The 15,014-nt window shown below is 31.8% G+C and overlaps 1 protein-coding gene across 1 annotated transcript; it reads left to right on the top strand.

The window, feature by feature from the left end:
* The first annotated feature begins 10,790 nt into the window (after positions 1–10,790).
* LOC142612539 (uncharacterized) lies at positions 10,791–13,732 on the top strand. The gene is made up of 3 exons (XM_075784619.1): positions 10,791–11,039; positions 12,665–12,794; positions 12,932–13,732. The coding sequence occupies exons 1-3, from the start codon at positions 10,907–10,909 to the stop codon at positions 13,548–13,550; spliced, it is 882 nt and encodes a 293-aa protein (XP_075640734.1). The 5' UTR covers positions 10,791–10,906; the 3' UTR covers positions 13,551–13,732.
* Positions 13,733–15,014: the final 1,282 nt, after the last annotated feature.

The following is a 15,014-nucleotide window of genomic DNA, read 5'->3' as shown; positions in this document are numbered from 1 at the left end:
AGTAATAACATCAATTAGGGTCAAGTGAACAATCACACCTTAAAAAAAAATTCAATGATTAGTGGCAACTTTACTTCACCTTTGTTGAATTGATGGGTCTTTAAAACGACTCATCCCATTCCATTTAGCACCCGCGTTGTTGTGATGGGTGGTCGACTGCGGCGAGGCATCGACACCAGCCAAACATTGACCGCACGGAGCTAATGAAGTGTAGTGCAATCAAGGTTTTGGGCAAACCACACCTTATGGTGCAATGATAAATATGACCCAAAATCACATCGAATTGCAGCATGTACATGGGTTAGGTTAAAGGATTTTTTCAACCCCACCTAACCTTATCAGGTTGGTAAATTCTTGATCTATCTCATGTGTAAAACCCAACCCAACCCATATAGGCCGGGTTGAGTTAAGTTGGGTTTGTGGGCTGTGTGTACATATCTTATATCTTGTGAAAATTTGGGATTTCATCCACTATTTAAACAATTTTTTTAATAAGTTATTATGATTTATATAATATATTTAAGTTATATTTTGAATTCATCAAATTAATTATCAAAATATCAAAATCAATCAAACTACAAAAATTAAATAAGAATAATCAAATGAAATTACATATATGGTGGGTTGGGTTAGATGTGTTAAGAAAACTATCAACTCAAACTTAACCTGACCCAAAACTCAAAATGAAATTTTAACCCAATCCAACCCGCCAACTCACAAAAACTAATCCAAAGTGTCAAGTTGGGTTGGATAACTTGAGTTGGATTGGTGGGTTTGATACACGCCCTTATATATTCCTGCCCTAAATGACATAATTTTGTTTAAAATTTTTAATTTGAGAGACCAAAATAATAACATATTGAAAGTTTATAGGATTAATTATAAATTATAAATCCTTTTTTATTTGTGAGTAAAACGAGATATATATCTGGAAACTTGAATGACTAAAATGGTAGAATTTGAAAATTTAGAGGATTGGTTAAAATGTATTTTTAGCGTTCTTTAAAATATTTTTTTTATGAGTCTTAGTTTTCTCTTCAATGAAAAGAATATATATAAATATATATATATATATATATATATATATATATATATATATATATATATATATATATATATATATATCATTCATTTGGATTGCTAACAAATAATTAATGTGTTGATTGGTTGATTAGTGGATGCCACTTTCTTCCTTGCATGGGTTTCATGAGATAAATGCTAAGAACATTTACATCAAAGATGCTAAACCTATAATTTTTCAACACCTAGACAGTAAAGACAAAAACGTGATTTAAATGAGAGAGAATAAGGAAATAATATTTAAATGAAGTCGTAAAATAATAGAGTATTCGATATTAAAATTGAATGTATTATAAAGTGAATGTGTTATATATATATATATATATATATATATATATATATATATATATATATATATATATATATCATTCATTTGGATTGCTAACAAATAACAAATGTGTTGGTTGGTTGATTAGTGGATGCCACTTTCTTCCCTGCATGGGTTTCATGAGATAAATGCTAAGAACATTTACATCAAAGATGTTAAACCTATAATTCTTCAACACCTAGATGGTAAAGACAAAAATGTGATTTAAATGAGAGAGAGAATAAGAAAATTATATTTAAATAAAGTAATAAAATATTAAAGTATTTGATATTAAAATTAAATGTATTATAAAATAATGTGATAAAATAAATAAGATAGTTTTTTAAGGTAATGTTTGGATAAAAATTATTGCGTCCATGTTTTGGTCAAAACGCGTTTCAAATTTTTTTTTTTTCCTGCTGCGCGTTTCAGCTTTAGGGGACAAAGTTACTATTCACTCACTGTTCACACTGTGTACGTACTGTTCACGCACTTTTCAGCCACTTTTTTCATTAAAAATGGCTCTTACAGTATTATTCACATATTTAAAAATTATTTTGTTACAGTATTTTCAGTTTTCAGCTGTATCCAAATGGTTAAAAGTTAAATTTTTTAGAACTTTTAACCTGAATGCCTAAGAGCAATCACACCAGTGCTTTCATTTTACACATCCATTTTTACACTAAAAACTTACTTTTTTCTATTTTACACATCCAATTTTACAAAACATCCACATCAGTTCATCTATTTTACACATCTTCTAATTAAATAATCAATTTCCTACAAATTTTTTTATCATTTCCCTAACTACCCGGATATATATACGCGCCTCTCTCTCTCTCTCTCTATACCCATCTCTCCCCTGAAAAATTCTCCCTCTCGATCAACCCTCCCTAGCTCTGTTCCGGTCCGATCCACGAGCTCCTAGCTCCGAGCTCCGATCCACGATCCACGAGCTCCAATCCGAGCTCCGTTCCAGTCAAGCACCGATCAAGCACCAATCTGTGTTTGTGTATCTTTGTTTTTTTTTTTTTTGAGCAAGTGTATCTCTGTGTTGATTCTCTGTGTTATTTGTCTGTATGGATGTGTTTGTGTGTGGGTGTGTTTGTGTGCATTTGAGAAAAAAGAAGAAGATGAGCAATTAACTGGGTCTGTTGAGCACCGAGAAGAGAAAGAAAAAAAGAAGTGAACGGAAATTAATAAAATAATGGATCAACGAGCTACAGTAACCGTGTATATTTACATGGTTACTGTAGCTTGTGGAGGAATTTGCACAATTTTGCATATTTTTATACCCACTGATGTGAGTATTTTTTTACTAAAAATATATAAAATTATTAATTTTTTTTAAGAAAATTTTAGAGGGACTGATATGGTTGCTCTAAACATATCCTGTAAGAGAAGTTGAAAACTCGAAATCCGCCGTGGAAGTAGCCTAAGCAGAAATTGCCAAGAGATAATTGGATTCGATGTGGGAAGAATTTTTTTAAATATTTTAAATAGTATAGTTTAGGAAAATTAAATGCTGATTGATAGATGCGATAGAATTTTGATTGATTTATGCAACATGGAAAATTGGATGTTATGCTGATTGATAGGTACAATGATTGATGATATTTTCGACGGCCGACTTTCAATAATCACATGGAAAATTGGATGTTATGCTGATTGATAGGTACAATGATTGATGATATTTTCAACGGCCAACTTTCTTTCGAGTCCAAATCTTCTGTCCTACTTTTCCTGCTCCACTCTATATTCCACCAATAAAAACTTGCCACGTGTTCACCTAAGTAATTAAATACTAGTATTAATTAATAACGGTAGCATTAATAAGTCAATAATGATAGTATTTAATTACTTAAATGAACACGTGGCAAGTTTTTATTGGTGGAATATAGAGTGGAGCAGAAAAAATGAGACAGAAAATTTAAACTCCTTTCAATAATCACATAATAGTTTGTCGGGATTGCTAAAAATTATGAAAAATAAATAGGAACGGGATGGTCCATTTTTATTTTTTATTTTTGGGTAGAACAGGATGGTCCATTGGGAAATTATGTAGTCATTTTATTGAACGGATGCAATGTATGTCTCCTACCAAAAACAAACAAAAGTACCATTAATCTAGATCCTTCAATTTTGCACTCTTTCAGGTCTTAGTCGCATTGTACTATTTCAATTAATTTTAATTTTAATTTTTATCTACAGTACTTTCAGCAATAAGTTTTTAGTTTCAGCAAAATAAGCGGTATCTAAATAGACTCTAAGTATATTATATATGTCACCCAGCCGCCTATATAGTATATATAACAATTAGTTGCCTCACCAAAAGCTAGAATTAGAGTTTCTGTTGTTTTGGTCTGGATGAGAAATCAAATTTTTAAATAGTGGGAGATAAAATAAATAATACAAAGTGAATTGGGCTTCAATTATCTATAATACTAAGAGCATTAGTAGCCGGGTGGCCAAAAAAGTTATATTTTACACCCTCAAAACCTACTTTATCTATTTTACAATCTTATTTTACAACTCACCCGACATCCCAGCTTCTATTTTTAGATACAACTTATTAAAATAATATAGATTACAAAATTAAATAATATTAAAAAACTACTCTTTCTCTCTCCTTTCCCATCTCTCTATTTCCTCTCTTCCTCTGTTTCTATCTCTCCAGCACCACCACATATGAGCTCAACCACGTCCCAACAGCAACCCAGCACCAAAGCTCAGCCACCACCACCACCCAATTATTGAAAGTTTGTCCAACCAACCACCCCCATCCAAATCCTAACCCACTAATCCAAATCACAAACCCACTGATCCAAATCACAAACTTATGGCTGACCTGTGACTGCCCTTAAATCACAACTACAAATCCACTGGAATCCGCCACAAAACCATCAACTATCCACCACAAATCCAAAAAAATAAACCCATCCACTACCTACACAAACCCATCGGAGCAAACTACCCCACCCAAATCTGATTAAAAAAAGAAAAAAAAAAACTCAGCTAGTCCAGCCACCATTCCTTTTCAATCTGAGAACGAAACCCATCACCAAACTCCAATCTGTGAACGAATCCTACCACCAAACTCTGATCTGTGCCATCACTGAAACCCACCACCAAACTCCAATCTTAGCCACTGAAACCCACCACCATTATCGATCTAGCCACCAAACAATCATGCAACCCACCACCAACTGACCCAAACTCCAACCACAGCCACTGACCCAAACTCTGATCTGTGCCATCACCAAAACCCACCACCTAAAATCGTGAGGATCATGGGGGAGGGTTGAGAGAGAAGAGTTTAGTAGATTGAGGCTAGGGAGAAGTGTAAAGAGTTGAGAGATGAGAGTTTTGGAGTTTTGAGAGACTGGGAGAAGCGTAGTTAGAGAAAAAGTGAGAGAGAGAACATATTTTTTCAATAAAATAAATTTTTTTTTTTTTTAACATCCAAATGAACAGTTGGTTCTATATATAAGAACCAACTGCTCACAGGTTGCAAAGTAATTTGCAAACCCACACCCAGATGGAGCAAGCTTTTTGAGCTTAAAGTTGTAAAATAGCAATGGGGGGGGGGGGGGGGGGGTGTTTACACCCCTCCATTGCTAGTGCTCTAATAACATGATTTTTTGTTTAAGTTTCATAATTTTGCATACTAAAATATTCTCACAAAAAAATTTTAACTCTCTAAAATACTCATATCTTTTAGTTAAGTAATTTTAAATTTAAAAACATAAAGTAGTTAATAGAGTAATTTACTATTTTAAAAAAAATTCATAATTTTTAGGTTTTTTTTTTCTTTTTCTTTTTCTTCTCCAATTTGATTTACCACTTTTTATTTTAAATTCAAAATGTTCTTAACGAGACTAGTATATAATTTAGGCTAGTATGTATTTTTAGAGCACCAAAATAAGTGTACTTCCCTTGATCCCCACACACACGCACTTAATAAACACGCTTAATAGTTAGAGAGAGTGGAATAATATGGCTAAATATTAGGATATGACTTTTATATATATATATATATATATATATATATATATATATATATATATAAAAATTAGAGAATAACATCTTAGATATAATTTATAGGTATTGGTCACAAACAAAAACCCATGACTTAGAACATTCACAATAAACTCAACAAATTGCCCTTTTCTTCCCCATAATTTGGGTTAGTCACAGGGACTGAATTAGAATTCGAACCTAGGGGGGCCAAAGATTAAAACCAAAAAAAAAAATTTATGAAAATAAAAACTAACATTTATTTCATATTCAACAAAATACTACATACAAAATAAGTATTTTTTAAACATTTCATATTATAAAAATATCAATAAAGTATAACATACAAAATAAGTGTTTCTTAAATATTTCAACACATTTATCAAAATAAAACTCGACGCTCTTTTAAATCTTTAAAGTCATCTATGATTGATTCTGTACCAAGTTCTGCAGAAATTTTATTTTCAATGTACAAAATCAAAGCCTTAAATCACAACCACACCAAGAATTAAATTAAATTACGAGACAAACACAATTTTATACATATGCACATGGCCCACACCACACAAAATGACAAAGACAAAATTTAATGAGTCAGTACTAAAGACTTTGGTCTCAAGCTTAAACACAATACTCATATAAAGTAATTAATAAAGTTATGCCTTTATTACTAGCCAGCTCAAACAAAGTTATGCAGTACTCACAAGCTTAGACATAGATATGTCTTTATAGATAAAGTTATAAAAGTATAAAACCAAAAAAAAAAGAGAGGTAAAAATACAAAACTTATCCTTTAATTTTTATTTTTTTTCATTTTAATACTCTATCTTTCAGTTTTGTTAATTCAATCTTTTAATTTTCAATTTTTGTCAATGCCGGATTCCGTTAATCCTCAGTTACTGGGCTTCCGTTAACTTTCAGTTTTTTTTTTTTTTTTTTTTTTTTAAATTTGGGAATTTAAAGAAAAAAAAATCTGGAAAAAAAATTTAAGGGGAAAGTCAGGATCATAATCAAACACGTCGAGTGCATTGACATCAAGCAACTCGCCTTCAATTTCAATGATTCTTTTGATCGCAATCTCATACTTCCCTTCGCTGAGCAACCCATCTTCCGACTGAGACGCCGTGGAACTGTCCCGAAAATGCTTCAGAAACCGATAAATCGCATCGTTGACATCCTCGACGCTTATGTTCGTCCCCCAAACGAACGTCGGCCGAGCATCGTCGACATCGTAGCCCTCACAGCCCTCGAAGGAGGTCGGCGCGTTGTCGGTGGAAGTGGGAGTGGCGGCTGCATTAACAGGAGTAGTTGAAGTAGCTCTTCTCCCTCCACGCCAGCCGCCGCGGCGCGAAGACGAGGTGGGGGTTAGGGCTGGGTTCGCATTCGAGGTGGCAAATCGGGATTGGTTCGGTGGCGGCGTTGCGAATGCCGAAGGAGTGGAGGATCGTCGCCGGGGGATGAGAAGGTGTTGCCGATTGGGCTAGAGTAGGAGTCATCAGGAGAGATCGGTCCTGTGAAAGTTCTTGGTGAAATGGGAAAAGTGAGTCATTAGGGAAGTTCTTGGAGAGTTCTGTGTAGTTTTCTTTTTCTTTTCTTTTCTTTTTTTTACAGATTTTTTTCTTTTAATTCCAAAAAAAAAAAAAAACTGAAAGTTAACGGCAGCAGTTATGAGGTTTTACGGAATTCTGTATTGATAAAAATTGAAAGTTAGAAGATTGAATTGACAAAACTGAAAGTTAGAGGACTGAAAAAAAAAGAAATAAAAGTTAGAAGGCCAGTTTTACATTTTTGTCAAAAAATAAAAAATAAAAAAAAGTCACAAATAGTCAAACACAACACAAACTACGGTCACAACTCACACAAGTCCCTAAAAAACGTAGAGGACAAAGGCAGGGCAATAGAGCAAAGAAAAAATAAACACAAATATGAACTTGAGAGAGGAGAGAAAATTTTCAGATTCACCGTACCTTAGCCGATTCAACTTGTGTGTGAGTGTGAACAGCAGAGATGTAAATCGAGGATCTAAGGAATAGCAGCAGCAGTAGCAAGCCAGCAACTGTAGATCGACTCTGATATGAGGAACAACACAGGAGCAATAGCAGATGGCAGTGATGGAGGCATTGAGGTTGAGTGGAGGAAGAATGAGGTAGAAATTTGGGACTTGTAATTTAGGTTTTTTGGAATTTATTGTTTTGTGCGTGATTTTTGTTTAATTCATATTTATTTTTCTTTTAGTTAAAGGGGCATGAATTTTATTTATTTATTTATTTTCTTGTAGATTAATATCTAAATATTTTAAAGGAGGAGAGATAAATATATATATTTATGGGCAAATCTTAATTTTTTGTATACCAGTTTTTTTTAAAAATTGGTTGGGGGGGGGGGCAATAGTCCCCCTCTGCCGTAATGTAGGTTCGCTCCCAAACCTATTTTTAGTCTCCAACCAACCCGATCGTAGCTCAACCCCTTATTCAAAAGTTACGTTAACTCAATGACATTATTGAGTAGTTTAGTTCATTGTGAATGTTCTTTTAAGTATCAAATGAGACCTAAAAATCACTAGACTAATTGGGATTGTTTACATGACAAATCCAAATCAAGGCATATGAATTAACTTATATATTATCTCTCTTTTCCGTAATTTATTCATGTAGATAAAAATAGATTATCTGATTATCTAATTCTCTTTTGTAAATGTGAGAACACTCCATGAACAAGATCACGATTTTGAATGTTTTCTAAGGAATAAAAGCTTTTTCCTTTCAAATTAACTCTCCAGTAATTTCCAAAGATCCACTTCCAATATCATAATTAGAACTTTTTTTATTATTATTATTTAATTATAGAAATGATGTAAAATTGCGCTTTAATTCAACATAAATACTTAATGGTTACCGTACATCTCTTATGAGATAATTTTTTATCACTTAGGACTAATTGTAAATACTATGAATTTGATTTTAGTTTTCAGGGAAAAAACGAAGTAAAAAAAGAAAACTAGAGAAACTCTACCGACGACTAAGCAAATAATATGATCGTTGGACTCAAGGGAGCCACAACTATGACATATGGAAACATAAATGAAATTATAGACAGAAGGTATCTCATAAATGATAAAAGAATTTTATGCAATATCCTCACATAATATGTGAGATCCACAAATATATGGGTCTCACGCATACCGTGAGAGAATGACCACGTACATAGAGTTGCTCCATAAAATACTTTGACGTGATAGGAACACCCTCCCATGAAGCTTCTCTCTCAAACCAAAAAAAAAAGATGTTGACTTTTAGGAGATCAAACATAAAAAAGCATCTATGACATCTACAGTGTTCCAGGACATTCTTCATCAGTAATGTTCTTGATGGAGCAAATTTGTTAGGGTAAATTCAGCCCAATTACACGGGATTATGGAGTGCCTAGACCTAAAATTTGTTATATATTAACATTGATATACTACGTTGAATATGTTAGTATAGATGCTAAAGCGGAAACATAAAGCGTAGAATACAATAACACATATGGGTTACGTGGTTCCGCTTAACGACAAATGTTCATGGAGGAAACCCTAAATGGTTACATTAATAATATATTAAAGAGTAGTATAAATCATATATTACAATGAACCCTAATATGTGTATATATAATAGGTTAAACCTTATACTAGAAGGGTTGAGCTTGGGCTAGCCAATGGTGGCTCTACATGCAAGTCAGAGTGGTCACGGGACCACCTTGGCTACCAAAAAATTCCATATATACATTTGTAAGAAAAGTATTGTGGTTGTCAATTCTTTTTAATGGTGACAACAGTAATATTCTTATTGGTTTTGCATTCACAACAATTTTACTCTCCTTAGTAACTCAACTCACAATTGTAGCAAATATTTAAGTTATTGTTTTATTAGATTTTGTATAATTTAAATTTTTTAATGACCATAATAAAAAAGAAAAATTTGGAGCTGCCACTGGGATAACATATATCTAACAAAATTAATCAAATTTTTTAGTCTTTTGTCTTGTGCAGCCTTAATCATTAACAAAGTACCTAACAAAATTGTTGTACAATTTCGCTTCTGGCAGTTAACAAACTTTCCAAGTTTCAACTGTATTGAGCTCGTTTAATGTTAGCTACTGAAATTTCAGTGAAAATTATTTTTGAACTTTTCTTGGAGTCTAACAAACTTTCAATTTCTATAAAAGTTCGTTGAAATGTTCGTTTGGAAAAAACAAGAAAAAGGTCAACTAGGAAAGACAGATGACTGTGATCTCAAAAGATCGCATTTTCAATTGATAAATTCAGACATCACCATTGATTTAATTGTTTATAACATCAATCACGTGACCCTTAACCTTAATTATGCAAAAGGATATGCTCTACTCCTTTTTAAAAAGAACGTGCCTTGGCCAATTTCAAAAAACAATCACTCATAATCAGAAGATAATTTATTTAAGAGACATGTGTGACATGCCCTTGCCATTGATCCCTTAATTTTGTATTTTGAAATCACTTATGATTATAAGTATATCTCACTAGATTAATTAATATACATGGGCTGTGAATCTGGCATTCTCATAGTTTTAGTTAAAGAATTATATAATATTCCGGCCCAACTCCAAATTAATAAGAATCAATATGAATTCATGTGACAATTTTTAAGGTATATATTGTTAATTTATTGGGTGTTCTAATCAAATTCAAACATTTCATTGCATTAATCAATGAAGCACATAGTTAATCGTAATTTTACCCAAAGTGAAAATGCTACACTGCTTTTGTTTCAAAAAGGAAAGAATAGATTTGTCTTCTTTGTTCAGATTTGTTTTAATTAACATGTGCGCCACTCTAATTACTAAAACTCTTAATACAGACTCAGAACAATTATTTATAAAATAATTTTTTTTTTAAAAGACAAAAACAAAAATAGATTGACTATTATAAGCTCTTTAACCAATAAAGGAATGCTTTTTTTTTTAATGCATGACGAAACATTGCACAAAAACTTAAAAATGAAAAATGAAGATTACCAAGTTGCCTAAGATATTTCATGTTTTCACGAAAGGGTTGCATGCCAATAATAGCAAAGCCATATATGGTCCATATTTTCCATTTAAATTACTAGACAGAACGTGCTTCACTGGCAGGTACGGTGCCATATGGTCCTCATATCTACCGTACGCGCCAGTGAATCACGTTCTGTGCAGTAATTGTAATTGAAATAGAAAATATGTAACACGTTGTGTAAGATAGAGTATTGTCATATTTCGTGTCCTTCAAAAATTGGACTCTAGTGTTAGAAAATTAATATATTATCCTTAGATTCAAAAAATGTAATAATTATGAGGACTTTAAAAAAGGGCACACCCATCTATAAAACTCACGCTTTACCAAAATGGGTTTGTAAAAGCAGAGCAAACTCTCTCCTATTTCCTTGGAGAGTTTTGCAGCAAAGAAAGAAGAAACACACACGTACACACAGAAATACAGTGAGTCTCAGTGAGATGGGTAGAAACCCAAGGTGTACAAAAGATGGATTAAACAAAGGAGCATGGACTGCTCTTGAAGATAAAATCCTCATTGATCATGTCAAGACCCATGGTGAAGGAAAATGGAGTAACCTTGCCAAAGAAACAGGTCAGAGAAAGTCCATTCTTTTCGATTTTTCATTTCCAGAATGCATAAAGAATTTTTTCTGTTTTGTATAACTTATTTTTTTGTTTTTTTGAAAATGAATTGTCGAAAGAATTGTACGTAAAAAGAATGAGGCATTTTAAAACTCAATTTTGGAAAAAAAGTACAGTTTCAAAATGTCAGAAAATAAATTAATGGCTCTTAAACTCTGGCTTCCTGCTTCACCCAGATAAAAATTCGTGAAGTACTCCAACGAACTCCTTGTCCCAAATGATCATACACCAAGTAGCTTGACCATTTCTACTTTTGATTTTTTTGGGTCAAACGATGAGCTCATTCATTGCAAACCTTTCAATTTTTCTTTTTAGAAAAATTGTCCATAGCTAGTTATTGTCACTACAACAACAAAAAATTATTACTAAAAAAAATTGTTGTAATAATATCAAAGTCATTGTAATGGTTTATGCAAAGTGTTGGAATAAAATTTAAGGTAATAAGTTTGTGTTAAAAAAATCTTGTTACAATAAACTTTAAATATTTTAATGACAATTTTGATGTAATACTATATTTGTTGTTGCAATAAACAATTTATTTCTTGTAGCAATAGACTATAATTTCACAAATTTTATTACAATAGATTGCAAATAATTGACAAAAATAATTTTGTTTAAATTATTGCAACTATATATTCATTGTAATAGATAATTGTTTCAAAAAATTTCATTACAGTAGATTGTAAAATAATTTGTATTAGATTATTGTAATAATATATTAATTGCAACATCATGTTTGTTATTGAAATAGATTGTAAAATAATTGATATTTAATTATTGCAATGATATATTTGTTGCAGTAAGCTGACATTTTGAAATTTCTATTGTAATAAATTGCAAAATAATTGATACCAAGTTATTACAACGATTTCTTCAATTTAAGTTATTGCAAAAAATATTTCTTAATGCAATTTAGTATTAAAGCCTCTATTGCAACTAAAAATTATAAGTTATTTTAACTAATTATTATTAATGTAATAATTTACTATTTTTAAGTTATTGTTGCAACGAATTTTAATTTGAAGATGTAATATTATGTCTAATACTACTATACTAATTTTTGTTGTATTAACACTTGATGTAATAAACTTATTTTGATGTAGTGTGTATTGAATTTATCATGATGATCAAGAATCTCTCTCATTTAATACACAATACTAATAAGAAGTAGTTCAAATGTTATGGCCCTTGGCTTCCTATTATTTGATTACTTTAATGGGAAGAAAAATTTTGGTGAGAGATGGTAGACAGTTGACTACTAAACAAGATAGACAGAGTAGAAGAATGTTGGTTGATTTGTGCATGTTCCTTTTTTTTTTCTATTTCTTTTGTTTTTGAAATATTACATTTTAAGCCCTATAATTATAGAAGCATAACGAACAAAACCTTACTGTTTTTTTTTTTTAAATAACCAATTAAAACCTGAATTTTTTAAAAATAAATAATTAAATAATATAGTTTCAAAAGTAATAAATCTCAACACATTAAAGTGTAAGCCATTATTTTTAGAGTTTAATATAGGCTGATATTTTAATTTGTTAATTTTGAAAATGTGGGATTTAATTGGTTATGCAGGACTTAAGAGGTGCGGCAAGAGCTGTAGGCTTCGGTGGATGAATTATCTAAGACCTGACATAAAAAGAGGGAACATCTCACAAGATGAAGAGGAATTGATCATGAGACTACACAAGCTTTTAGGCAATAGGTACTTTTGTATATATATTTTTTTATTCTTAGGAGGAAAGTTTTAAAACTGTCCTTCATGTGTGATACAAAGAATAATAATAATGTTGATGCACTTGTTAAAGTATTAATACTAAAGCTAAAAAAGTGTTATTGTAGGTGGTCTTTGATAGCTGGGAGACTTCCTGGACGTACTGATAATGAAATCAAGAATTATTGGAATTCCTATTTAGCCAAGAAGACACAAATTCAGATTCCATCACCAAAGTCTAGAACAGATCAGAAAAAGCCAACCATTAGAGTTCACCATGAGTCTGATGCATTATTAGAAGGCAAAGGGGTCCAAGTTTCTGCACAACAACAAGTGGATGATGACCAAATTCATGAGACGAAGGTACCAATATTTTTGGCACCAACCGTGGAGGCCAACATGGTTAAGAACAAGTCCTCGATATCAGAATCGAGTGCTGATTCACTATCAACTTCAAAGGAGGAGAACATGTCTGACTTTATTTTGGACTTAAGTTCTGACGACTTTTGCAAAATGCTTGATTCTGATTTTGCAAAGCTCAGTGACGTTGATATAAACGAGCTGCATAATATTGCGATTGAAGGTGATGAAGGCTCTCTTCTAGTACTGTCCGAGGGGACAGAAAATAACGGGAGGGAAAGTGGTCAACCTAATAATTCTAATAAGGTTTCAGATTTCCAATCATTGTTTCTAGACTCAGGTGATGGATGGTTAGGAGATGATTTAGACATTGCATTTTCAGACTAAATTTAATTAGTTGGTCACACTTGGGTTTGCTGGTTCTTTTTCAACATTTTTTCAATTTTCAACGATCCAAGCCCACCTGCTTAGCAGACTGGCCCTCTCTATTTTGTCAATATCTTGAATAATTGTATCTAGTAATTGTCTGCCTCCGTTCAAGGCAATTTTTTTAACAGGCTTTTCTACCACCATGTGATTGTTAATTGTTAATTCCAAACTTCCCAACCACCCAAAGAAAACGATCAAATGCTTAATCAAAATTAGAAGAACCAATATGCTTAATACTCTCCAACGAAGTACCTTTTCAAATGACAAAAGTAATTATTAACGGACGGAAAAAGTTTACCCCTAGATCAGTTTGGATGAAACTCTCTCCAATCAATTATATGCCAGTTAAAAAGACCATCAATGTTAGGGTGGTAATATTCAACATGACTCACCTTGAACACAACATGAACACTAATTGGTTAACACACTTAGCACGATTAATAAATTGGTCAATTTCGTATTGACCTACTTAACTTGCAATTAACCTAATATAACTTATTTGACATAAATAAATGTCATTTTTTTCAAAAAAATTGAATTCTAAATATAATTAAGTAATTAAATTTTTTTTAATAATTATATTGATAAATTTTTAACTAAAACTTTAGTCCCTGACCCTTTTACCTATAACAAAGGGGGGGAAATCTTTTTTATTTATTTTTTATTATCCTTAAATTGTGCTTTAAACCGATTGAAATGAACTGTGTTGTGTCAACTTGCTTAATTAGTGGGTTGTGTCAAAGTTGAGAGGGTTTGACATGATTATTATATGGGTTGGGTTAAGGTTGAGTCATATGTTTTCGAATACATATACCTTGACACGATACGAATACGAATTGTCACCCCTAACCCACGTGTACTTTTAATCATATGACTTTTTAAATGAATAATGTGACATATTTAATTAAATAAACATGGATAGTTTTATAAATCTCCATGTAAGTCAAAAGATATTTTTCTAAATTAATTTGGAGGAAAACCTTGTAATTAATTTTTTTTTTTTTTTTTAAATTCGGATAACTACACTAGGCTTCGTCCACTTATTTCAAAATTGGAAAAAAGTCCGGGATACATTTTGTCCACATCACCAACAATCGGATGATCAGAAGCTTTTCTCGAATATATATATACATATGAACAAGTTCTTAGAGAGGTCATAGTCGTAGACCACCCAAACTTCTCATATACATTCATATAAGGATAAAGATTTTGGTGTGGATCTTCTACGAAGGACCTGCCCATCCTCCATTGTAAAATATCGTGGAAAGTGATACTATTGTATAAAATAAAATATTGATTAAACTACTTTTAGGTCTGAATTTAATCAAATTAAGAAAAAGAAGGCCCACATAACCTTAATGGTCCGAATTCAGTTAAACTTTAATTTGGTTTGTTAATTAGGTCCAGAGATCAAATATAAGC

This window comes from Castanea sativa, chromosome 10 (assembly GCF_040712315.1).
Source record: "Castanea sativa cultivar Marrone di Chiusa Pesio chromosome 10, ASM4071231v1".
Taxonomy (NCBI): domain Eukaryota; kingdom Viridiplantae; phylum Streptophyta; class Magnoliopsida; order Fagales; family Fagaceae; genus Castanea; species Castanea sativa.
Note: the sequence above shows the minus strand (reverse complement) of the source record. Positions and strands in the feature narration are given on the sequence as shown.